Source organism: Tiliqua scincoides, chromosome 3 (genome assembly GCF_035046505.1).
Source record: "Tiliqua scincoides isolate rTilSci1 chromosome 3, rTilSci1.hap2, whole genome shotgun sequence".
NCBI classification, from domain to species: domain Eukaryota; kingdom Metazoa; phylum Chordata; class Lepidosauria; order Squamata; family Scincidae; genus Tiliqua; species Tiliqua scincoides.
In genome coordinates, this window is record NC_089823.1 from 101,078,167 (window position 1) to 101,104,167 (window position 26,001).

General features: G+C 42.6%; 1 protein-coding gene across 2 annotated transcripts in view; it reads left to right on the forward strand.

The window, feature by feature from the left end:
* The window catches only part of NALCN (sodium leak channel, non-selective), a 227,496-nt gene that overhangs the window by 70,815 nt on the left and 130,680 nt on the right, over positions 1-26,001 (forward strand). For both annotated transcript variants that reach the window (XM_066620423.1, XM_066620424.1), the window contains exons 7-8: positions 17,867-18,009; positions 18,145-18,249. In XM_066620423.1, coding sequence (XP_066476520.1) covers positions 17,867-18,009; positions 18,145-18,249 — 248 coding nt within the window. The remainder of the gene's footprint in view (positions 1-17,866; positions 18,010-18,144; positions 18,250-26,001) is intronic.

Sequence of the window (26,001 nt, forward strand, 5' to 3'; positions counted from 1 at the left end):
ACTGGCATAACTGTGCCAGTGGGGTATGTGCTACATCCTGCAGTTGGGGGGCAGTTATGGAGTCTTCAAGGTAGGGCAATGTTTGTTCCCTTACTTCAGAGTTGCATTGCCCTTATGTCAGTGCTGGAAAGTTGGCTAGGATTGCGGCCTGAGTCGGTTGCTGCTTCACTGCTGAGTCGGTTGCTGAGTCACTGCTGCTTCTCCTCCTCCCAGTCTTTGGTTTGGAAAGGGAAAAGAGGGACCCTTGTTTCAAGAGGAAGTGTGGAGAGGTTCTAGCCCACCACTCTCTCCTCTTTACACTCCTTTTGTTCCACCCGTCATTCTTTTTCCAATTCTTTTCAAATATCTTTTCAGAAGGGTAGGTCCTGGCGCTTACAGGTAAGATGGGACAGCATTTGGCACAGCATCTCAGTTGCCAAGAAGTTTTGGGCCAGCCCTGTCTGTCTTGAATTAACTGCCAGTCCGTTTTATTGGATGATCCTGAGTTCTTGTATTATGAGAGACGGAGAAATAGTTATCTCTATTCACCTTTTCCACACCGTGTATAATTATCAAGGAGTTTGCCCATGACATTCTCCAAGTCAGCTGCTTTTTGCCCTGCAAGTACTGCTGCACAATGCTTGCTTATCTTAGACTGCATTTGTTAAGCTGCCTTTGTGAAATGCATATAGCCAAACTGTGTCCTAAAATAGCTTCTGAGGGGCTGTCAATGTGGGGAAAGACTGGGGATTTAGTTTAGCTGCTACTATCCAGCTCTGATCAAAAGTGACCAGAGTAACCAGCCAAAGAAGAAAGGAAGTCTGATTTAAAAATAGCCCAGAGTAACTCAAGCAAATCTCCCTAACCCAACAATTTGCAACCAGTGTGCCACAGCACATTGGTGTGCTGCAAATGGTCCATAGGTGTCTTGCAGGGGTTTGGGGGAGGGTAATTTATTAGTAGGGCCATAGAGGATGTATGCCCCCCTGCCAGCAGTGCAGTATGCCTTGTCAATTGTCAAAAAATTGATGGTGTGCCCTGAAAATTTCAATGCCTTGTCAGTGTGACATGAGATGAAAAAGGTTGGAAATCACTGCCCTATCCCTTTAAAGAATGTTTGGGTCAGACTTCTTACTCAGCCCAACAGGGGGACTTGTCTGCTATGAAAAACCCCTGGTGTTGCTTCCGCTTCTGCCTTATCTTCATCTTCCCCCCCTCTCTTGACAGAGATTCTTCCTTTTGTTACAAATTGTTTGGTGTAACCCTTTTTCCTGCTTTTTTTTTCTTTCCAAGTAGCAGGTGGTACAAAATAAGCAATTTATGAACTGAAGCCTTTCCCCCTCTATCTAGCATATGTGCTCTGCACAGTATTTAGAGAAAAATGTCCTCATATTTTGCATTTTCTGCTATTCTGTGCGAAAGATCCAGGTGGTGTAGTATGAAAGGTGTGAACAATTCTTCAGTTCACTGAATCCTTTTCTTTTCTAAACTGCCAGTGGATGCATGAGGGGATATCAGCAGTAGGAAAAAAGATTATTGATGATTTACCAACATAAAAACTTCCCTGTTGACTATTCATGATATTTCCAGCCTTTTTTTTTTCTTTTTTTTAAATTTGGGATTATTTGTAAGCTACCAGACTAAATAATAATTTTCTTTTTGAAAAGAATGTTCCCTAAAGCAAAATGGTCCAAAATGCAAATATGAATAAACATTGTGGACTAACTAGGATTAAAGGTGATGCTGTGTCCATGTAGCTGTGAAATACAGGAAAATGCAAAAGCTGTAGTTCTGAACATGTTTGCAGCTAATACGTTTCAGTTTGTGGGCATGACCAGAATGTGACCCAGTCATGACTGTACCACAGTTCCAAAAGGATGATGCCAAATTAGAAAGGATTCAAGAACATGAAATTAGATGTAACAGTAAGACATCTTGAGGGCTATTTGTATATGACTGGTCTGGAGGAACTGAGAATTTATTTTTTTTTTTAAGAATGTAAGAAATGTAAGATTTCCCTCGACAGCATACTGGCTTCTATTCCAAATCATAAAAGGTATTGTTTCCAGCATAGTTTTTAGCTAAGAATATAAGAAGATCCCTGCTGGATGAGGCCAAAGACCCATCTAGTCTAGTTTTCTGTATGTCACAGTGGCCCACCAATCAGCTCAGACAAAAAGATATCTGTATCTTATTGCCACTCCCTTGCATCTGGCATTCAGAGGTAGGCTACCTCTAAAACCCAGAAGTTGCATATAGCCATACTAGCTTGTAACCTGTGATAATTCCTCCTCCATAAATCTGTCTAGCCCCCTTTTAAAGGCACCTAGGCCAGATGCCATCATATTCTGTGACAAGGAATTCCACAGATTAATTACGCACTAGGTAAAGAAATATTTTCTAAGAAAAGGAAAGTCTTCATGAGACTCTTGGTATTAGCAGAAATTATAGTTTCAGGCATCCACCAGCGCTGCTCTCTGAGATAGTTGGGTTCACTTCGAGTACCAGACCTGGCTGACATCCTGAACCATTTTTATTTGCTCTCTGTTGGCACTCCCAAGACACTAATGTCTTTCAGAACTATGCTGACTGTGTGTGTTGTCCATACTCTAAAAGAAGACAAGCTATGCTTTTCAAAATGGTAGAGGTTATCATGTCTACTGTGAAAAATGTTTCGTGACTGAAGACTGATTTCATTTGACACCTGTCTTTCCTTTTCTGTGGGTTAAAAATACTGTGTAATTGACAATATTTTAGCAACTGCTTGTAAAATAAATGGATTCTTTTTAAGCTTTTTCTTACCTTTTGCAAAGTGTAAGGAATGGCCTGTCTACCCAAAACACCAGACGTCCTGAGGTATTACTAACCCCATTCTACTTCTCTAGTAGTTGGTAGTCAGCAGTCTCTGGTATGCACAAAGTACATGATTGCCACCTTGTGGCAGCCATGAAATTATGTGTTGAGGAGAAGGAGTCATTTTTCTTTCTTTGAGATGGCTGTGTGCTTCAACAACAGTTCATGAATTGTCTGAGATTATGCTTGGAGAGGCACGAATGTGAACAGCATGATTTATCTTTTTAATTTGATTTATTTTCTGATTAAATAGAACATTCTGCTCAACAGAACTTACTCATGAACCTACTGATACACTAACTTTAAAAAGAAAAAGATATCAGTCAATTTGAATCCAGTTTGAATGACTGATCCAGTTCATATAGCTATTAACTGTAAAACCCTCAGTTACAATGTACAGATTGTTTAACACAGCCAAGTCATTAATGGGATTGGTGAAAGGGAAAAACAATACTAATCTGATGGTGGCTTATACAGAGGCATCATTTATTTAGAACCCTTACTGTGCATGAAGCTTTACACAGACTGAAAGGACTAGACCCTGCCCCAAGTGTCTTACAGTCTGTTATCACTATTAACTTTTTATGTACTTTTCAACAAAATGTAGTTCACAAAGTGGTTTGAATAGCTATGGTTCCCTGTCCCCAAAGCATTCATAGTCTACAAGAGACACCAGCTACAGCCACTGGAAAAGACAACAATCTAAGGTGAAGAGGGATAGTTTATCTGCCCTTCTAAACATAAGAGAACCACCACTTTTAAAGGTACATGTTTGCCCAGATAGCAGGAATTAACTATAGAGGGAATGGAGGCAGAGTAAACAGAAGCAAATGCAATTTCATGTACTTAAGCTTAGTTATAATAAGAAATGAGGACTTGAATGTAGTGCCATGGGAAAGCTGAATTTTAACATGAATCCAGAGGAAGTACCTGTCAGAAGGGAGGGGGAAGCAGAGTAATCAGTGAAAGCATGTCCTTCCTATAGCAAAATATCCCACCACCTGAGCTATATGAATGAATAAAACATATGCAGGAGTGGAGGCTTGGTTAAGGTTTCATAGGAAACACTTTCTTCACAGTCTGTAGTTGTATACAGGCATCTTCTGATTGTGATCAGAGGACTTACTATCTTGGAACAGAGAACCTGAGAACTGTTCCCTTTGAGTTGAAGTTTAGTGAGAATGGACCTGGCAGGCATGAAGCCCTGGCAGAGCACATCCTTCTCCTGCAGTGGTCTGGAGAGGAAGAGGGAATGTGAGAAGGAGAGGAGGAAGATTAGGACCACAACCCCTGCAAGAGCCATGGAGGGGTGGGTGGAGAGGTCTCAGGTGACTAGAAATTACACAGCCTCCCAGCTCCTATAGGCTGTGTTGCATCCAAATTATAACAGTACCATCGCTCTAATTCAGAGCTATCTGCTCCAATGGACAGTGGTTCTGCAGGGCCTCTGGCAAATGTTTTTAGCCACCTGTGGCCTGACAGCAGCACTGATTGGCTGGCCTATTAGCTGGCCTATGGGAGATGAAAGTCTAGTTAGCTTCTTTCTCTCTGGTCGCCTTACTCACTCTGGTTCCTTGGGATTAGATGGAGTAAAACTGTAAGTGAATAATTAATTACCTTTAATTGTACTGAACAATATATAATTATAAAAAAATAAGCAACATTAGCAACATTTGATTTAATACCCCCACCCTTTGTATGAAGCATGCAGGGATCATTGCACATGGTTCATTCAGAGCTGTGTAGTCCAGAGCCCAGATAAATGGACTTCATTTGTTCAGTATCAATGCACTCTAATTAAATGTTATTGACACCAAGATACTTTCAGCTTCAGCTCTTGACCTGCAGAACAGGAACAGTAATCACTACACATGAAAATTTGTTGTAATTGTTTTTAAAATAAGTACTGTCCAACATTGTTTGCATGTCAAAATATTCTGAGTGTATTCTAATCTAAGCACTTCAATCTATTCACAAACATTTGGCATTATTTGTTAGGCTAGGCAATCAGGCTGTAAGTGCAACTCACAGATATTCCCTCAACTGGTGCGATTTTCTCTTTGAAGAGGAGCAGAACCCTAACAGGAACTATTTTCTCATTACTGAGAGAGTATAGGATTTGTATCCAGTCTCATTTTTGCAAACCTGTGCTTTGAGATTAGATATAGAGCTCATTGGATCCCAGTTCTTGTTAATGCAATTACAGTGAACTGTTGGTATCTGTGGATTTTGGTATCCGTGGGGGGGGGGGAGGTTGCCCTGGAACAGATCCCCCATGGATACCCACTGAACAAATGCATCTTCCCCAATAGGTAGCTATCTAGGATCTGCTTGAAGGCATCCAATGATTGTCTACCACTTTCCGAGGCAGACTGTACCACTGCCAAATGTTTTGTCTCATTACAAAGTTCTTCCTAAAGTTTAATCATAAGAACATAAGAATAGCCCCACTGGATCAGACCATAGGCCCATCTAGTCCAGCTTCCTGTATCTCACAGAGGCCAACCAAATGCCTGAGGGAGCACACAAGACAACAAGAGAGCTGCATCCTGGTTCCTTCAAGATCAAGATTTCCCTTGCTGTAATCTACTCCTGTTTGTCCTGGTCCTACCCTCTGGAACAACCGAAAACAAATGCACTCTTTCATCTACATGATGGCCCCTCAGATACTTCTAGATAGTTATGTCTCCTCTTAATTGTCTCTTGTCCAAACTGAACATGTCCAGCTCCTTCAGCCTGTCTTCAGTGGTGGCAGCGCACACCAAATCTTCAGCCATTTTCTGGACCTGATCAGTCTGCATGGATATCACTGGTATAGGTCTGAGTTGACTCATAATGGCTGCTGGGGATTACCTCAGGGCAAGAGAACAAATGTCTCCTTATTCCAGGGCTTTTCAAAGTGGGGCGTCACGACACCCCATCCTGAGGGCCCTGGCCTCTGCCCCCTTAAAGGGCAGGGGCAGTGAGGAGGCAGGAAGGAGGCAGTGATGTGATCCCCAGGATCGCATTGCTGCAGGGCCTTGGGTGCACTTACCGAAGCCTCCTGCGGCCTCCCGGGGGTGCGGGAAGCCCTATGCGACCTACTGCAGGGCTCCCCGAAGTTTTAGAAGTGAAAGTAGAGCGATCGCACTTCGCTTCCGGTTTTGCGGAGGCGGGGTGCAGTCGCTTCACTTTCACTTCTTCATCTGCACTTCGTCGCTACCTCCCCCCACCCTCACTGCCTCCCCCCGTCCCTGCAAAATATAGCAAAATATCCCACCTGAGAGTTTGAAAACTGCTGCCTTATCCTAAGGAGATCTTCAGCAGCCAAAAATATCCAGTGAGATACAGTGGTAGCTGCATGAGGATTTAGGTAGTTTGGGGCTCGCTGTCTCAATTCTACTGTTGATGTTGCCCAGAATTGCCTGGGCCTTCTTTGCTGCCACATCACCCTGCTGGCTCATGTTTGGCTTATTGTCCACTAAAACACCTAAATATTTTCCTGGTCAGATGAGTCTTGGAGTGTAGGGACTAAGTAGATCTCTGAGCACAAACTGGGCCAAATGAAGCTGGGGGTGCGTGCATATGTAATGGTAGGCTTGCTGTTCCTGTGCTTTAAACTGCCCCACTTTACAGCTATTTGGCAAACCTACGTTCTGACACACAGGTCTGCTGCCAACAAGTCTAATTACTCTCATTAGGATACAGTTGATATAAAGGTAGTAAAATGCATACAAACCATTGTGTACCAATATACCTGTACTCCCTCAACTTTATTAACAGCTTGAGGTAGAGGGCAGAGAGCAGCAGAAGAGAATTGTGGCATAATACCTGGATGAATTTCTCCTTTTCTAATTAACACTAAGGTGTGCCATTAAACTAAGGGTGACGATAGGAGTCAATTGTCCTCCATTTCCAGTTTTTTCAAGATATGCCGTAAAAAATACAGTCCCTTTCTTCCCATTAAAATCAAGAAACTACTGAATCAAGAAACAGAAAGCCCAATCCTGAGCATGGCGCGCCAGCTCACCATTGGCGCGCACTGTTGCAACATACCATAAGGCACATTTACGGGCCCTAGCACTGGTGCTCCACCCAGCCAGTGCTAGCCCTAGTGCCGGTGCTAGCCCAGCTGGTGCGGACTGCTGAGCAGTAGAGAGGTAGGTGAAGGCATGAGGGCAGACGCAGAGGAGGCGTTCCAGAGAGGGACGAGGTGGAGGGAGGGCGAGGAGAAGGCGGGGAGGAGGCGTTCCAGGGGAAGGGAGCGGAGCAGGAGGGAGGCAGGACCACTGGATCAAGAGCTTCCATGTTGGGCTGGCTGCCCAACATGGAGGATCTTGATTCTATGGCGACATTTGGGTCGCTGTAGAATCAAGTAGCCCCATTGCATGGCTACTCGCTTTACCTGGGGGAAGGGGATGAAATTCCCCTTCTCCCGAGTAGCTGCTGGCAGCCGGCTGGAGTGTGCAAGATGCGGCGGCAGCCGTTTTTGACGCCGCTGCCGCCCCACACCCCAGGCAGCTCAGGATTGGGCTGTGACTCAAGAATCAAGAATCAAGAAACGTTCCCTTAAGATAAAAAAAAAACTTATTTCTGGTATGCTGAAATAACAACATACCCGAGGGTTCCACTCCCTAAGTGAAGATGGCAACTGTGCCATTGGTGTGGGAAATATTAATTCAAACTCGGTAACTTATGCAATATGGAACTTTACCACTAGCAACACAGCTGAATAGATGTTCAGAGGGAAAGGGTGACTTTGACTCGAATCTTCGGTGGTTGAAAGATTTCTCTTTGTTGCTCCTTATGCTGTTTTGGTTCATTTTATTGTTTTTAGCCATTAAAAATGCCAAGAAAAGGCAAAATGTTTTACAGTCAAGCAGTAAAATATCTGAATTCATTATCAAACATCTGCAACGCAGTCTGTTACACCTCCTTATGCTTAACCCATTTCTGCTCAGCCCACAAGCTGTACACATTTGATCCCTGTTGCATATATGCAACATTGGGCAGAAATGACACTTAGACCAAATCTTTTTCACTGGGCCAGGACTAGAAAAAGTGGATTTCCTATTTTCCTTCCCAGCACTTGGACATTTAGAAGTTTCCTGAAACTGAGTGGAGAGCTTCAGGGATGGCTTTTAAGAACACGTAAACAAAGTGCTTATCCTGATGGACATAGCGCTTGTGAAATTCAGTCCTTTTATGCTGTGAGAATAAGGGCTAAAATCTCTGTGGAGAGAGGGAGTCACACCACTCTTACTGTAAAAGGAAATTAACTCTGTCATCTCCGGGATGTAATCTCAAAGCAGTTGTAGCCAGGATTTTCCTGAACCCTAAGTGTGAAAGAATTATGGGGAAGGGTGAGAGAGCGCACTGGATGTAAAGTTAGTGGGTTGGAAGAAAAATAAATGATGATAGCTTAGCGTTCTCACAGCCCAATTCTATTCAGTGCTGGCACAGTAGAGCCACATGGCCCACACCATATCCTGCATTGAAATTAAGCAGGCCACCGGTCTCCTCAGGGTAAGGGAACATTTGTTCCCTTATCCCATGTCAAGCCCCAGCCTGCCCAATGGGACTACTTGGATCTGCGCCAGTGAAATTGCTGTCGCTAGTCTGAAAAGCCCAGTGTAGGGTTTTCAGGCCCAGGACTGGAGGCTAGGATATAACAGAGGCCTCCTCTGCCATCCAGGACCCTGTCTACCCACCCCCATTGCTGTCCTTTCTCCGTCTCCATAGTGCTCTCCCAGCACTGTTCACTGTAACCAAATATTCTTATTAGAGAGAGAGCAGAAAAAGTTGCCATGATGCCTGGCACTTGTGAAAACTACTTTAGCACAATTGCTAAGAACCTGAGCAGGACTGGGACACAATCTCCTGGTACCTGAAGGGGCACACCAGATGCCTCCCCCTTTACCTGGTGCTGCTCTAATCCAGTGGTCTCCAACTTTTTTCATTCCTGTAAGTTGCTGCAACCCCACAACTGAGGCTTTGTGACCCTACTGGGGTCTCCACCCCAAGGTTGAAGAACACTGCTTTATGGCACATTAGCAATGGCTAGTGCCAGCGCAGCAGCCACTGCACTGGTGCTAGCAATCCATAGGATTGGGCCATCAGTCAGGAATTCCTCCTTCCTCCTTGGATGCACTTTTGTTCATTGGTGCATTGTCATTACTCAGCCCTAGAATATGATGAATTCTGCAGGTGTGGAAAAGGCTTCAAATTTAGTGTATAGAAAAGGCATGTTTGTTCTTTTTTCAACATAGCTGATGAACCTTAGTAAGTGGAAAGAATTGTAAAGGTAAGAGTAGGGGGCAGCAAATTCACAATACACATTCGTGTGTGGGGTGGTTTCCTGCAGTTGTATTTGTTGTATAACGATTAGTTTTGACCTCACAAATTGCTGGCTGAGAATAGTGGCTTTGTCCTTTGCCATGTGTCCTTCAACTTAATTTTGTCTGTTCTTATTCATTCCTTAGTTGTTAAATGCCAATCTTGCTTTCATACTGATAGGGAATTAACACATTCAGTGTAGCTGAATCTTTGTGTTTGGAGAAAGTCTAGCTTATGCCTGTACCTGGTTTTGTTCTTGCAGAAACAATGTCTTTATCTAGCTCTGTTTATGGAGAAAATAATCTATCTTGCTTTTCCTTCCAGCTAGCATCAAAACAAGTGGAATGTTTGCCTTTTATTATATTCATTTTTCTTATAGAAAGAGACCATGTTAAATCATTTACGTCGTCATCCCCATTGAGGCGAATGTTTCCAACGAGTGGGTTATTACTGAAGGAGCCCAGTCTCCTCTTTTTACCCCAGGCGGTTACTGCATATCCTTTTCATTAAAATGTCTCACTCCTTTTACATTTGTTTTCTTGTTGAGTGAGCTCACATCTGCAGTTGTCTTACAGGAGCTTCTCCTTGCTAATTTGAATCACATGAGAAATGAATGCAATTTAGGAAGGCCTTGGCCTCCTGTGATACTTAAAAGAATGTCTTTTCCCATGTGTTCCTCCTCATCTACACTAAATGAGAGTCTAGTGACAACCCATTGCTATGCATGCCACTTTTTTCAGAGATTAAATCTACTTCTATAAGGCCTTTTTGATGATGATCATACACCTTTGAAATTTGTTGCAGGTACAAATTCTCCAGTTCTGGGAACATGGCTCATTTAGATAGGCAATATTTGAATTGCTAGGAGCTGATCCAATATCCTGTTTGTTGTTTGTTGGTCAGAATGTTTGTTTTTTTAAAATTTGCTGTAAAAAAATTTAATTCATATTTTAATGGTTTTGAGGACATTAAAAAGTGGTTTAGTTTTCCAAATAAATACATCTTTGCCAAGATTTCTGTACAGTAGAGTGACTGATATGCTGAGGTTTGGATTCAGAACTCAACTCAGTAAATACCACTGGGCTGCTTCCTATCTTCTCAGTTCAGCGTTTTGCACTAAATCGGAACCGTAGGAGGTATCTAGAGAAGGCAGGCACTTCTTCCCAGGTCGTCTCTCTGAACTATGTCAAAAGCTGCAGACCTATCATATTATTAGTTGTTCTCATGACTTGTGTAGATAGATATGGGACCAGCACAGGCTGGAGGCTTCAGGGCACTGTCAAGATGTTCACTGTGGGACAGAGTTTTTCAATAGAGGGAAACGTTTTAGAAAAGGTGGGGAAGAGAAGGAACATTTCAGACAAATGTTCAGCAGTTCTGTTTTGCCAGTTTCCACAGAGATGTGTTGCTGTTTTGTATCCCTTCATGCAGTATATCGTTAAAGTATGAAATTTGCTGCCACAAGATGTAGTGATAGCTATTAGCTTAGATTGTTTTAAAAATGGATTAGACCAGTGTTTCCTAAACTGTGGCTAACGACCCATCAGTGGGTCGCGACCTGATTGTTGGTGGGTCGTGAACCTGAAACCGACAAGTTGTTAGCTGGAGAAGAAAATATATTAAACCCTGTGGTTAGTAAACTGAGCTGTATCTGCACATTTTCTTGTGAGTAGGTGACCAAGCCTCAGTCCACTTCGAAGGGCAGACTGACAGGAATGTGACAAAACCAGAATGGTTCCAATCTGATGAAGGCAAGCCCCAAAAAACACTCAAGAAGGAAATTCCCCCCCAAGCTGATAAGGAAAATATATTGATATATTTTATTATATTTTATTATACATGTATATGTATTTATTATGAGATTTTTCACAGTCAGGTAGATGTTATTGACTGGTTTGTTTTACACAGACATCGAGTCCTTCCCAAGGACTTGGGGTGCCTGGTTTTTGTCCTATTTTGCTGCTATAGATAGCATCACAAGATGTAATCTGTTCCCAGTAAAGCTGCTTTTTGTAGTTAGTGGATGGTAATTTCTGTGGCCTCCATTCTGTTCAGGTGCTCTTCAAGGTGTTTTGGAATAGCACTGAGGGTGCCAGTCACCACTGGGATTACTTTGGTCTTCTGCCACAGCCTTTCAATTTCTACTTGTAAATCCATGTTTTTTATTTTTATTTTTTCCATTTCTTTTTCTTCTACTCTGCTATCCTCTGGTATTGCTATATTGATGATTTTGACTTATCTTTCTTTCTTCTTGACTACAGTTATATCTGGTGTATTGTGCAATAGATGTTTGTCTATAGTCAGAAATCTATAGTCTGTCTATGGTCGGAAATATATGTTCTTATGTTAAATCAATGACAATTTTCAATTTTGTGGTTGCACCAGCAGTGGCAGACTTCCCCAGCCCTGCTCTTGGGGCCAAGGTCTATGATGGCACCCCCTGCAAGATGCCACCACCCCCCATTCGTGAATCAGCCCCCCCCACACACACACACTCACCAAAACGTTGCAGAGCCTCACACAATTCCACGATGTGTCGGGACAGCGTTCTGAGGCTTTCCCGATGTCTTAAACTATGCTTCTAGCAAACCGGAAGCACAGTTTCTAACTGCATTGGAAGCCTGAGAGAAGCTTCCGCATGGTCCTAGAGGAGCATAGAACTCCGCGCCCAGGGCATTTGCCCCATTGAGTTAATGGCAGGTCTGCTACTGCCCACCTGTTTCTGGCTGCAGCTAGCTTGTATTTTTTTTTACAGATGTTCCAGTGTATCATTGTTGCTACTTTGTCATGCCTTTGCTTGTAGGCTGTGCAGACTTTTTACAGAAATTAATTAGTTAGTCCATTGTTTCATCTGCTTGCTGTTTGTTGTTAATTTTTCTACTTTTGCTTTTATTGCATTTGTTCTTAATTCCTGTTTGTGTGCACCCTTATTAAACCCTCTATTTCTTTCTTCAGTTTGCCTTTTTTGACCCACTGCCACGTCTTGGTGATGTGTTTTTTTCCCCCCCAGTGTTTTATATGTGTATGTTAACTCATGAGTAGGTATGTGCCTCAGCTTTTCTCAAAGGCCAGGTGAAAGGGGACAGAAGGCCACCAGAATGGCCCCAATTCGATAAATGTGGACTAACAAACACTTCAGAAGGTGGTCTCCTCACCATAGTAAAAAGGATAAAAACAGATGCTGGAACAGCTGGAAAAGTTAAACTTTTTTTTAGTCTTCTAAAGCTCAATGGGTCCTGATGAAGTATCATTTTGAAAAGTGGGTCCCGGTGCTCAGTTCATGAATGGAGGGGGGGGGGAGGGAAAATAGTTCTATGAAGTGAATGTGAAAGAATGAAGGAGACCTAAGAACAGTGCTGAGGATTCCTCTTCCCATGAACACTCCACAATCTTCACTCTACATCTGGAAAGGGAGCAGATATTGTAGTGCCTGCATCTCTTTTCTCATACAGACCTTGCCTCCATCCTCCTTGTGCCTGGTTGCTTCACCTCCACTGTTCATGTTGAGATGAGAGTTGGGTTACATATATACATGCAGCTGTCTTACAGCAGTCTGTGCATATACCTCCATGTGATCGAGAACACTGTTCAAAGTTTCTGATTGCTTGGAAGGGTCAGTGAACAAACACAGAAACCCAGTTTCTTCCTCACACATTCCTCCTCCAATGTGTGAAAACTGGAGAGTTTGCTGATTGATCCCACTTTCCGCCTTCACATGGAGCAAACATGGTAGAGCATGTGTGAGGCTTCCTGTTTTTCATAAAAATGTACCACACAATTTTAATTATAGAGCGGATGAATATAAGTGAGGACACTGGGTGCTTGCAGCAAACACAGGTTTTATGCTGCAGTAGTGTGTGCCACATTATACCCTGATGTTTTCCACAGATAGAGTGTGAAAGAAAGACCTTGCACTCATGTGCAAATGCTTGAAGGCTCTTGTTCAATCAAGATTTCCCCAAGTTCAATCAAGGTTCAATCTTGTTCAATCAGGATTTCCCCAGGTATCGTACCCAAGTGTTTAAATACACACAGGGTCAGTCCACCTATGATGTCAAGTGAAGCAGTCACCTCAGACAGCAGATTGGCCAGATACACCCAGCTCCATCCGCTTGCTACTGCTGCTGTTCCTCTCACACCCTGGATTGGAAAAAGGAAGAGAAGAACCGAGCAGAAGAAGTGTGGGGAGAGGCTAGTACATCACAAGGTAAAGGGGGGTCGCATTTGCCGCTCTGGCACCACTCTGAACCTCAGGCACCAGGAGGCCTTGGGCTGTCCCTGGACATGCAGTTGCTGCACAAAGTGCAGAGGCTAAATCATGGGATTTAGGATTGTTAAGCTTTTTGTTAGCACTACCCATGTACAGCTGATACACAGCAATTTACCATGAAGTGGTATGAGAAGCTTCTTCTATGTCGTTTTCTCCAGTTAAAGGGGCAAGAGAAGGTCTTCCCATTGGTGCTTATTTTATTTCTTTGGGAACCAGCAGTTGATTCACAAGTGGCTTCAGGTTGTGTGGTGTGTACAAGCCTACTCCAGCCTTAACCCTCCCTGTAGTGGCACTACCCAGATCTTAGACTAGCTGCAAAACCATAATTGGCAAAAACCAGCTAAGTCTTGAAGCTGAGAAGGGAGCCACTACAAAGATACAAACATTAATTAAGAAGAGAAGTTGACAAAAGATTCAGTAAAAAGAACAATCAACCCTAGCATGGATATGTGAATGTTCTATGTGTGGAATGGGTGTGTGTATTTAGTGCACTTGAAAAATGAAGGAAAGGGTCTAACAACAAGGGCAGGAGACTAGGGAAAAGCCCCATTCTGTTACCCAAGTCCCTAAGCTAAGTACTGTATATGATATGCATGAAATGGCATCTTGTAGTAAGCAATGTATAAGATACAGTTTTGTGAGCTTGACTGAATTTTAGAGAAAGCAGTGTCCAGAGTGCAGATTATGAAAATCTTTACAGATTATGAACCTTTACAGATTCAAGAAAATAGTCCAAAAAGTTGCATAGATGGTATCAAAGGGTCCCTTACTGCGGTCTTTAAACTCCCTGAGAGTTTAAGAACCGCAGCAGTAAACTGTTATGGATAACAGTGTAGAACTAATAGTTTTTTTTTACATATTATTATTGGGTTTTTTGTAGGGGAAGTCAATGGTGGAATTCACAAAATTAACTCCAGTGTCTTTTGTTGCCTGTGAAAGTGCTAAGGGGTCTTGCAGTGCTGATAGCACTGGCAATGAAACCTTTGGCACCTCTTTTGGGTAGCTGGTTACAACTTTCCTTTCAGTATGTAAAATCTCTGCAGTCTGTCATCTTGCCTTAGATTAGAATGTAAAATAACCCCAGCCTCCATTTCTTCCTCTGTGTGTGTGTGCCTGTCTGTGCACAGTTTTGCATTTGTTTTTTTCTGTAACTCTCTAACAGCTGTTGAACTTCATCTGGGAGGAGGAGGAGGATTGCAGGGCTCAGTTAAAATCCCTAGTGATTTCTTTGACACCATAATTAAGAGTAATTAAAACCTTGAAGCTTCAAAGTCTGCCTACATATCCAGAAATAAAACCTCCCATATTTAATTATTCTCATACAATATGACGGGGGGGGGGGTGTCTTTTCATCCCTTCTCCAGAATATAGTTAGAGAACTGATGGACAGATTGGAACAGATACATATCATTATGGACAAGTTTCACTCTCATAATAGAGGCTTGCCCAATGTTTTCTTCCTTTTTCCTGAGTCAGACAGCTTCTTTAAATAGATGCAAGGACATCCTAAGAATGAAAAGTAAGGCCTGAGTTGCAGGTTTTGAAAACATGATAACCGCTGCTCAGAAATGGCAGGTGCTTTTTTCCTCCAATATCAACATTAAAGGAAATATTTTCTGAAATGTCAGAATATTCTCTTAACACATGCAGAAGTTTTTCTTCTTTTTTAAATTTTCACATCCTGACACACCCATTCAATTGCTTACGTACTTGGTTTTAATGCCTCTTTATTCCCAAATCAAGACAACCTGAATTATTACTTCATATTCCAAATATCAGTTTTAGGCCCTTCATTTTTTAATTGTTCTATACTGGAATTTCACAATGCTTTTACTGCACGAGGAAAACTAAATCTTACTGTTGCTTTTTTCTTTTCTTTTTTGGACAGGAATACATTAATTGGGCAAGGAGATAATTGAAAAAGAAATACTATCAGTAGAAAAGAGAGGAGAACATGCCTTTTAGATTTCAGCATCCAGATGTAGTTTGAAAAGCATCTATAACTGATAACAGATGTAGTCTTTTATTCTAAACACTTTCATTTATTAACAGATGTGTTCCTACTCAAACTTGCTTGGAGGCAAAATGCAATTTGTTTTTGGTTTTTGTTTTTTAATTACAGGACCTAGATATATTCATTTTCCTTTTAGATTTTTAAAATGTGTGGTACAGTGGCGTCGCTATGGGGTATTGGGGTACAGGCAGCACCAGGTGACACTCAAGGGAGGGGGGTGTCACCAGTACTGGCCAACTTTTTAAAATCTTGGTATTTTCAAATAATACCATCATGTTATATATCATTTGATGTGTAATTTAATATAGAATGCTGTGATACTAACCTCATTGAAATATCTCTATTCTATCAAAAGTTATAGCCAGAAACCCCATGGGAGCAGGGCGATGGTACATCACCATGCCCACCTCCTGGGCCGTTGCCCCATCCACTGCATGGGAGGAGGTCCATCATGGAGGTGACACGCTAGCCTCCTGTACTTGGTAATGCAAACCCTAGTGATGCCACTGGTGTGGAAGAAATCCTTAAAGAAATATTACAAGCAAATCAGCCTAGTGATTAAACACACAGAAGAAAGAGGGAGGTTGGTAAAATCATTATGGGCATTTCTTTTTCTGGACATTTATGCACGTAATGTGCAGATGTGCATAGCCGTCACAGCAATTGCTGAGGCAAAAGGGATAGAATGATCCATCCTACTGTGTGTGTGTCTGTTGCATTTCCACTGCAATGGCTTACAACTGGCATGGTAAAGTCTCTTGGTTAATAGAGGAGATTTTCTTATAGTGATCTCTATGTTCATGCACAATTTTGTTGTGAATGGCTACACGTGCATTCATTTAAAATTCAGCATAGAGACTAAACTCCTAACATATGCAGAGAGCAGATCTTATGTTCTGCTGGTCTTCTATTGAACATGATGTGAGAGGGCAGGAGGTGTGGTCTGGAGGTTGGCCTGTCACCCTGCCTGAAGAAGTTAAGCAGGATCAGCTTGAGTCATGACCTGGTTGGGAGACCATAAGTCACTGACAAGAGCCGTTGTGAGCGAATGGAGCTGGCAAGCCACTGTAAGAGGGTGGAGGAGTGTGTACAGTCAGCAAGAATGGATAATAGTTTGAAAACCTGTCGGGGCTTGATTTGTAACTGCTGCCTGAGGAACCTCAGAAGGCATGAGAGCTATGTAGCTAGGAAAAGATGACTGGACTGTGAAAAGGCTACACATCTGGAGAAATGAAGGCCCTCTATGAGTTTTCTCATATAGAAAGTACCTGTAAAAACACTATTTGAAAAAATGGTTTTTATGGCCAGTCTGCTGATGTACGCCACCTTGAATCCACGAGAAAGGTGGTATATAAATACTGTAATAAAATAAATAAATAGCTACACCCATACAGATCAATATTAGTGCGTAGAATGTGCACAGGTTATATGCGCATTGAACACAGCATGTGAATGGGGCTGGATGTTGCCCCTATGTGGGTAGTTCTGGAATGTTGAACCTTCTGGGTTCAAACCCATGTGGCATCATGAATGTCACTGGTATGACCTTGAGTAGGTGTCTCTTAATTGTGAACATGAATAATTCCTTATATGGCACTTGAACTCCTTAAAAGAAGAATGGGATACAGGTGTGATGAACAAATTTCAGTCTTGTAGGTTTCTGGTCTTTATTTGAAGGTGAGCTAGTGCTCAGGATGGTTTACAGGGTTATTCTTACCCCTATTGTGCCATATCCTCCCTGCTAGTTTTGTGTCATGCAGCTCCTTTGCATCTCATTAGGAGAGCGACTGAACTGCAAAAGGCCACATTATTCTGATAGTGATGGGCATGTAAATTATTTGATTTATATATGTCTTGTACTTGAAATAGATGCTTTTCATTATTTTGTATTCTGTGATCATCATGATATATAATTAAAGATTTATAAAGAAAAAATATATTGAGATCAAGAGGACCTCTTTGTTTGTTTCTAATGCTTTATGCAAAGTCTTGTAGTCGTCTATAACTTAAAAGAGATGCTCTTGTGGTGCCATTTTGTGGTAGGATCAAGCAAGTGAGCATATATGGCAACAGGTATCATAATTGCTTTTAGATTAATTGCAGATTATGCTTAAATGTCTTTGCAAAACAGGGTGAATCAGAGATCTAAACCCAAAAACTCAAGCCGAGATACCATTGAGGTATTATAAAGAAAGCCAAAGTCTGGCTATAGATACTTAAGCATTTGGATCATATTCATGATGAAATATTGCACAGTGTTAATGCTGCGACAATTTCAAGCTAATCCTAAAAATCATAAACAAAAACCTGTGCTGCCTCATTTTGGGGCTTGCTTCATAGGAAGAAAGTAAAATGAAGTAAATGGATGATGACTGCTGATTTTGAAGATTCTTTTTTGATCTGCACTGAATATATTTTTCATTTTTCATTTTCAGGTACAAGCATATTTACCGTTTACGAAGCTGCTTCTCAAGAAGGCTGGGTCTTCCTGATGTACCGAGCAATTGACAGCTTCCCCCGATGGCGCTCGTACTTCTATTTCATCACCTTAATTTTCTTTCTTGCTTGGCTTGTTAAGGTACTGTCAAAATGGTTCTGGCATATTTACTCAGAATACAGATCATGTTAGATTGGACTCTTTCCCCCTCCTCTCTTCTCCCTGTCATGTTTCACAGTAAGCCATTGTTCTTAAATATATACCATTCTTTTGTAGAATGTATTTATTGCTGTCATCATTGAGACATTTGCTGAAATCCGTGTGCAGTTCCAACAGATGTGGGGATCCAGGAGCAGTACCACTTCAACTGCTACTACCCAGGTAGACACGCTTAAATTTTTAATGTAATTTTTTTTAACTAAGCCTACATTTGTAAATAGAAATTCTGCCTTATTCTGTTATATGTTTCACTATGTGTTGTTCAGCTCTTATGGATACTGTCACATTATATGATGCAATGCAGCATCTGATTCAGAATTAAAAGCCTCCACAGTCCAAGGTCTGTTTGCTTATCTACATGATTCACTAACAGTGTATATAAAATTATTCAATCCTAACAAGATACCAAATCAATTCTTTTGTGCAATTGCACTGGCCAAAGGACTACTTTGGGACTACTGATTGAGGAAGGAGGTGACTTGATCTCCAACAGGAGTATGAACGTAAAAGCAACTTAGGCATGGTACCATGCTGAAACTGGAAATGTGGCAAGAGGGAAAGCTGCAGGGGTCATGTTGTGACTCTAAGGCTTGAGAAAGCAAGGGAAAGAATATAACTAGGAAGCATGATCTTGTGGCAGAATGAATGGTATGAGATAGCTGGGAGTAGGAAACAGAAACCAAAGAGTCCTCTGTCACATTTAAGATGTAACAAATTTATTCTGATACCAGCTTTTGTGAACTTAAGCCCACTTTGTCAGATGCATGAAATCAGTAATGGTCTAATTAGGTGCTGCACCCCACGTGTTAAAATGCTTTCTTGCAGATCTAGAGATATCCAAACCAGAGAAAATTAGGAAGGTGTGTGAGCTATGATAAATAAACTGTCTTCTTGTTGTTGTTTTTTTCCATTTTCTGTCATTTACTGTCACTACATTTGTTGGGTTTTGTCTTTATAACACAGATCTGAACTTTTTGGATACAACTAATAAGCTAGCTAGATGCGATCGCTGTAGGCCTGTATGTTAGAATACAAGTCTGCCATGCAGCTGTGAAGAGTTGCAGTTAGGTCAGTTTTAAGCTAGAGGAGAAGTAGGTGGGTGAGGGTTTATAACAGGGATTCCCTACCTGCTGCTTTTGCCTCTTGGAACACCCAACTCATCCATGTTTGTCCTGGCTGAACTCCAAGGCAGGAGTATGCCTGGCCAGAACAGGGTGACCAGATGTCTTAACCGCAAAAGAGGACAAGGCACCCCAAAATGTAGGCTATCCAAGAAAAAAGTAGGACATGACAAAATAAAAGCTAAAAACACTTGTAGATTGATTTCATGTGGTTAATTTAAACAGTATGTTACTTATTAAATTTAATATTATATTACATATAATGTATTACATATAATTTATTAATTACAAGAAGGCTATGCACTGCCTGTAGGGTCCCGCTCACAGGAAAAGGATAACATTTAAGTTATTTTCCAGGACACAAAGCTAAAAAAGAGAACATGTCCTGGAAAAAGAGGACATCTGATCACCTTGGGCTAGGAGGAATACTGCTGTTTATGTGGACAAAATAGCAGATGAAGAAAATGTTATTCACCTCTCCCTCCCTCCCTCCCTCCCTCTCTCTCTCTCTCTCTCTCTCTCTCTCTCTCTCTCTTCCCCCCCCTCTATATACAGTGACATGACCAGTATTCTAACACATGGATCATGCTACCAACATATTTAGTTAGCCCCAAGCTGTTTGTGCAGTGAAATCTTGTAGCAATATGCTTGCGCAATATGCTAGAACCAATGGGTACAAACTGCAAGAGAGGAAATTTTGATTAACAGGAAAAAATTCCTGACAGTAAAGGTAGTTCGACAGTGGAACAGATTGCCGAGAGAGGTGGAGGACTCTCCCTCACTGGAGATATTCAAGCAGAGGCTCAACAACCACCTGTTGGAGATGCTCTAAGAGGATTTCCAGCCTAAGGCAGGAGGTTGGACTAGATAACCTATTAGGCCCCTTCCAACTCTATGATTCTATGATTCCCCAGGCTAGTCAGGAAGCATTCTAGATCTGGTGAATATACCTCTCTGTCTTCCGGTATGAATGGGTTCCCTACTCTATGATGAACACCTGATGACACAGCCCTACAAAATTGAGGGTCAGAAAGTTTTTCCCAAACTTTATGGTAGTTTGATATGAATTTGGGGTGCCAATTCAAAAAATGGCATCCATTTTGCCCTATCACGTCTAGTTTTGGAGATATAGTATAGCCTCATTAGTGGACAGTTCAAGCAGCTTCCTCATGAGGAAGCCATGGTGTAGGCTTACTCATGAGGAAGCTGCTTGAACCATTCACTAAAGAGGCTATGCCGTGTCTCCAAAACTAGACGTGGTAGGGCAAAACGGATGCTATATTTGGAATCGGCACCCCAAATATACCCAGGAATTGGTGTAACATTTAAGGAAGCAAAATGTGTGTTGGCCTGTGTAACAAAAAGGCTAACATGACCAGCTACAAAGGAGGACATGGCTCTCATCAAGCCTTGCTATGCAGAGACTTGAAAAGGTTGCATGGAGCTGCACTCTTGGAGAGCCTGCAAATGGACTCCCTTATGTTTTCCGCTCCATTCGGGCCTCCAATCTTCTTTCAGCTTGCTGAGAGCAAATCTGAAGAGGATCATAGCAGTGGCAGCCTCCATCCCTACTGCTGCAACTCCAAATTGCTTTGTACAAATCTATGGTAAGGCCGCACCTGGAGTATTGTGACCAGTTCTGGTCACCGCATCTCAAAAAAGACATAGTGGAAATGGAAAAGGTGCAAAAGAGAGCGACTGAGATGATTACGGGGCTGGGACACCTTCCTTATGAGGAAAGGCTACGGCGTTTGGGCCTCTTCAGCCTAGAAAAGAGACGCCTGAGGGGGGACATGATTGAGACATACAAAATTATGCAGGGGATGGACAGAGTGGATAGGGAGATGCTCTTTACACTCTCACATAATACCAGAACCAGGGGACAGCCACTAAAATTGAGTGTTGGGCGGGTTAGGACAGACAAAAGAAAATATTTCTTTACTCAGCGTGTGGTCGGTCTGTGGAACTCCTTGCCGCAGAATGTGGTGACGGCATCTGGCCTAGACGCCTTTAAAAGGGGATTGGACAAGTTTCTGGAGGAAAAATCCATTACAGGTTACAAGCCATGATGTGTATGCGCAACCTCCTGATTTTAGAAATGGGCTATGTCAGAATGCCAGATGCAAGGGAGGGCGCCAGAATGAGGTCTCTTGTTATCTGGTGTGCTCTCTGGGGCATTTGGTGGGCCACTGTGAGATACAGGAAGCTGGACTAGATGGGCCTATGGCCGGATCCAGGGGGCTGTTCTTATGTTCTTAACTTGCCTCCATTATTGTTTCAGCTCAACCAAACATAGCCCCTGACTTAATCAATGTCATGCCTCCTTGAACCCAAAATCCACTGTCATAGGACTCCAGAAATCTCATTCAATTGTCCTGGCATCCATGAAACCCATCCTCCCATCACGTGGGTGTTAAGGTTATGTTTGTGGGATGATTGGTGTAGGATCCCTGTTTTGTCCCAATGTGAGCAGGTTGCAAGAAAAACAGCAGTTACAGCAGAGTACTTCCAGCAGATGTATTGAGCAAGGGATATCACAAGTAGAGTAGTCAGTAAACAGTCCAAGAGTCAGCACGAAGAGCAGTCAGTCCAAGTATAACAAATCCAAATCAGTTTCCAACAATACACAGTCAAAGGTTCAGTCCATAAGTCAGCAATAACATATACATAAAGTATCCAGCCTCCTCAGTCACTGGCAGCAGTTCTACAGATATCACCAACAATTCCCCTACTGCTGCACTGGAAGCTCCAGCAGACTAACCTTATGTAGTTAGCTTAGCCAATCAGTGCTGGCTTGGTCACACCCAGGGTGTGTCAGTCCCAGGTGCCTGCTGATTCTGCTGACTCAGCAATCTGAGTCCCTGAACCAACTTGTAAGCTGTGGTTCTGCTTTCCTCAGAACTCAAAGCTGACAGTGGGTTATGGCGAGGCCTTGAAAACCAAGCTTATTGCTGGTTCCTCTAAATCTTCCCTCCTAGCTGAGACCTAATGCCTCAGAATGTTCCTCATTCATTCAACCTTGAAGGTTCCTGGGTGACTTTGGGCCAGTCACTTTCTCTCAACCTCACCTACCTCACAGGGTTGTAGTGAGGAGGGGAGCAGCTGTGTACACTGCCCTGAGCTCTTTGGAGGAAGGGCGGTATAAAATTGTGGAAAATAAATAAATAATGTGTTGGCATCCTTCAGTCTCGGAAGACTATGGTGTCACGCTCTGAATGGTGGTTCTGGAACAGAGTGTCCTCTCCAGTGCGCGAAGCCTGGGTAATGTAGATATGGAGGATAGACTGTTACCCATGCAGCAAATCCCCCCTCTCCACGTCGCTGAAATGATCCAATGGAAAGGCAGAGGCCAATACGGTTGGTTCCAGCGGCGTCGCAGGAGTTGCCAGAACGTGACTGTGTTCAGCCATGAACTGCCTCAGGGACTCCGGCTCTGGATTTTGCCTCGAGGTTGACTCCTGAAGCCTTTTCCATAACTGGATGTAGCCACAAGGCAGTGGAAGTTTGGGATCAGAGTTTTCCTTCTCTCAGATGAGCTGCCTTCCCAGGCTGACGAGCCCCATCTACCCGGTGGCTGTTCAGTCGCCTCTTACAACAAGTACAGCCAAACTGACGGCCTATTCTTATCCCCAGCCCCCAGGGGGGAAAATAAATAAATAAATAAATAAATAAATAAATAATCTTGATAATCCATGAAACAACTTTGTAAAATAAATCAGTATTATTACCCTTTTTTTCTGATTAGGGGAAGAGGAGGAAAAATAGCTAACAGCATCATGGCATTCTCTCTAAACCCCTACACTAGCTCAAAACACATATATGTTTGTATTCTGTATGTGTACCATAGATACTATAGTATGTAAAATTTTTGCCAAGTGATCAAGCTCCAATCATCACTTCGCCTTTTCTTCTGGTCAATCAGAGGGCAGAGCCTTTCAACTCTGAAAAGTTTCCTTTCTCTAAGATCAGGCAGGAACCTCTAAAGTTTCTATAGTTACTTTCCTGGGAAATTCCAGCCAAAGTTAACCTTTTATTCTCCTGCAGAGAATTTTGCAAATGTTGCTGCAGCCTGGTTCCCTTTTGCAAAGGCTTTGTATTTGGCAGAGGTCTGTTTTTTGAAACACCAGGATGGGATCCTCCTTTCCATTTGAAATAAAGGCTACAATTCAGTGCACCCTTACTTAAGAATAACACCCATGGAAAGCAGTGGGTCTACTTCTGAGTAAAAAGGGTTGCAACAGCTCATCTCTGCTGTGAACTGAATTGCACACTCTCAGTTATGTGTTACAAGTTGTATGATATGTAGAGCTTTGGGCTTAAAGGTGGATTTGTTTCATGGATCTCCTGCAGTGGTTCCCAACCTTTTTCACTGGCATATCCCTTGGCAGCCCATTTCCATAAATTGTACCCTTTCTATTAGCAAAATGTTTGTAATTAATAATACAAGCCCTCATCTCCTCCATATGAAAGCCCAGACTTCATGTATTTATCACAGTGTTTTCTCTTTTTATCTGGTTGAAGAACAAAAGACTCTGCCTTTGCACTGTTTTGCACCAGAAGTGTGCTGAGAAATTCTGGGTGATTGATCACTTTCCATATTATGTTTCAGCTTTTTTACTGTGCTGGTTTTAATCACTGGTTCATACATGAATTGATGACCAAAAACTAGCTATTGGTGGGGCTTTCACAGCCAATTAGCTACCTCCCTTCCTGCCTTGCTGGCCCTGCAAGCCATTCTGGAGCATGACCTGCATTATGCCATTCTTTTTCAAGTATCCCTAAAGGTCCTGTTGAGGTACCCTAGGAGTACATGAATCCCAGGTTTTACCACTGTTTTACTGTTATGTTGTTTACAGTGCACTTACTCTGATAGTGCTTACAAAAAGGTGATGAAGACCAGAATTTAAAAAGAATAGAAATGTATCTTTTGATCTTTTATTATGTTTTTAATAAATTAAAGACTATACAGTTCTTAGGTAACAATTAGTGGTAGGTTACTTTTCAGGATCTGGCCTCGGGTAAAATCAGACAAAGCTATAGTCAGACATAAGAACATAAGAACAGCCCCACTGGATCACGCCATGGGCCCATCTAGTCCAGCTTCCTGTATCTCACAGTGGCCCACCAAATGCCCCAGGGAGCACACCAGATAACAAGAGACCTCATCTTGGTGCCCTCCCTTGCACCTGGCATTTCTAAAATCAGGAGGTTGCGCATACACATCATGGCTTGTACCCCATAATGGATTTTTCCTCCAGAAGCTTGTCCAATCCCCTTTTAAAGGCATCTAGGCTAGACGCCAGCACCACATCCTGCCGCAAGGAGTTCCACAGACCGACCACACGCTGAGTAAAGAAATATTTTCTTTTGTCTGTCCTAACCCGCCCAACACTCAATTTTAGTGGATGTCCCCTGGTTCTGGTATTATGTGAGAGTGTAAAGAGCATCTCCCTATCCACTCTGTCCATCCCCTGCATAATTTTGTATGTCTCAATCATGTCCCCCCTCAGGCGTCTCTTTTCTAGGCTGAAGAGGCCCAAACGCCGTAGCCTTTCCTCATAAGGAAGGTGCCCCAGCCCCGTAATCATCTTAGTCGCTCTCTTTTGCACCTTTTCCATTTCCACTATGTCTTTTTTGAGATGCGGCGACCAGAACTGGTCACAATACTCCAGGTGTGGCATTACCATAGATTTGTACAACAGCATTATAATACTAGCCGTTTTGTTCTCAATACCCTTCCTAATGATCCCAAGCATAGAATTGGCCTTCTTCACTGCTGCCGCACATTGGGTCGATACTTTCATCGACCTGTCCACCACCACCCCAAGATCTCTCTCCTGATCTGTCACAGACAGCTCAGAACCCATCAGCCTATATGTGAAGTTTTGATTTTTTGCCCCAATGTGCATGACTTTACACTTACTGACATTGAAGCGCATCTGCCATTTTGCTGCCCATTCTGCCAGTCTGGAGAGATCCTTCTGGAGCTCCTCACAATCACTTCTGGTCTTCACCACTCGGAAAAGTTTGGTGTCGTCTGCAAACTTAGCCACTTCACTGCTCAACCCTGTCTCCAGGTCATTTATGAAGAGGTTGAAAAGCACCAGTCCCAGGACAGATCCTTGGGGCACACCGCTTTTCACCTCTCTCCATTGTGAAAATTGCCCATTGACACCCACTCTCTGCTTCCTGGCCTCCAACCAGTTCTCAATCCATGAGAGGACCTGTCCTCTAATTCCCTGACTGTGGAGTTTTTTCAGTAGCCTTTGGTGAGGGACCGTGTCAAACGCCTTCTGAAAGTCCAGATATATAATGTCCACGGGTTCTCCCACATCCACATGCCTGTTGACCTTTTCAAAGAATTCTATAAGGTTTGTGAGGCAAGACTTACCCTTACAGAAGCCATGCTGACTCTCCCTCAGCAAGGCCTGTTTGTCTATGTGTTTTGAGATCCTATCTTTGATGAGGCATTCCACCATCTTACCCGGTATGGATGTTAGGCTGACCGGCCTATAGTTTCCCGGGTCCCCCCTCTTTCCCTTTTTAAAAATAGGCGTGACATTTGCTATCCTCCAATCTTCTGGCACCGTGGCCGTTTTGAGGGACAAGTTGCATACCTTAGTCAAGAGATCTGCAACTTCATTCTTCGGATAAGTCTAACTTATCCGAGGGTCATAGAAAATTCCATGATTGTTGCCTCAAAACCTAACTTCGACTTATCTGTGGGATCAACTTATAGGCAAGTGTCTGTGGTATGTACTGTAGGGTATGTGTATATACTGTAAGATACATG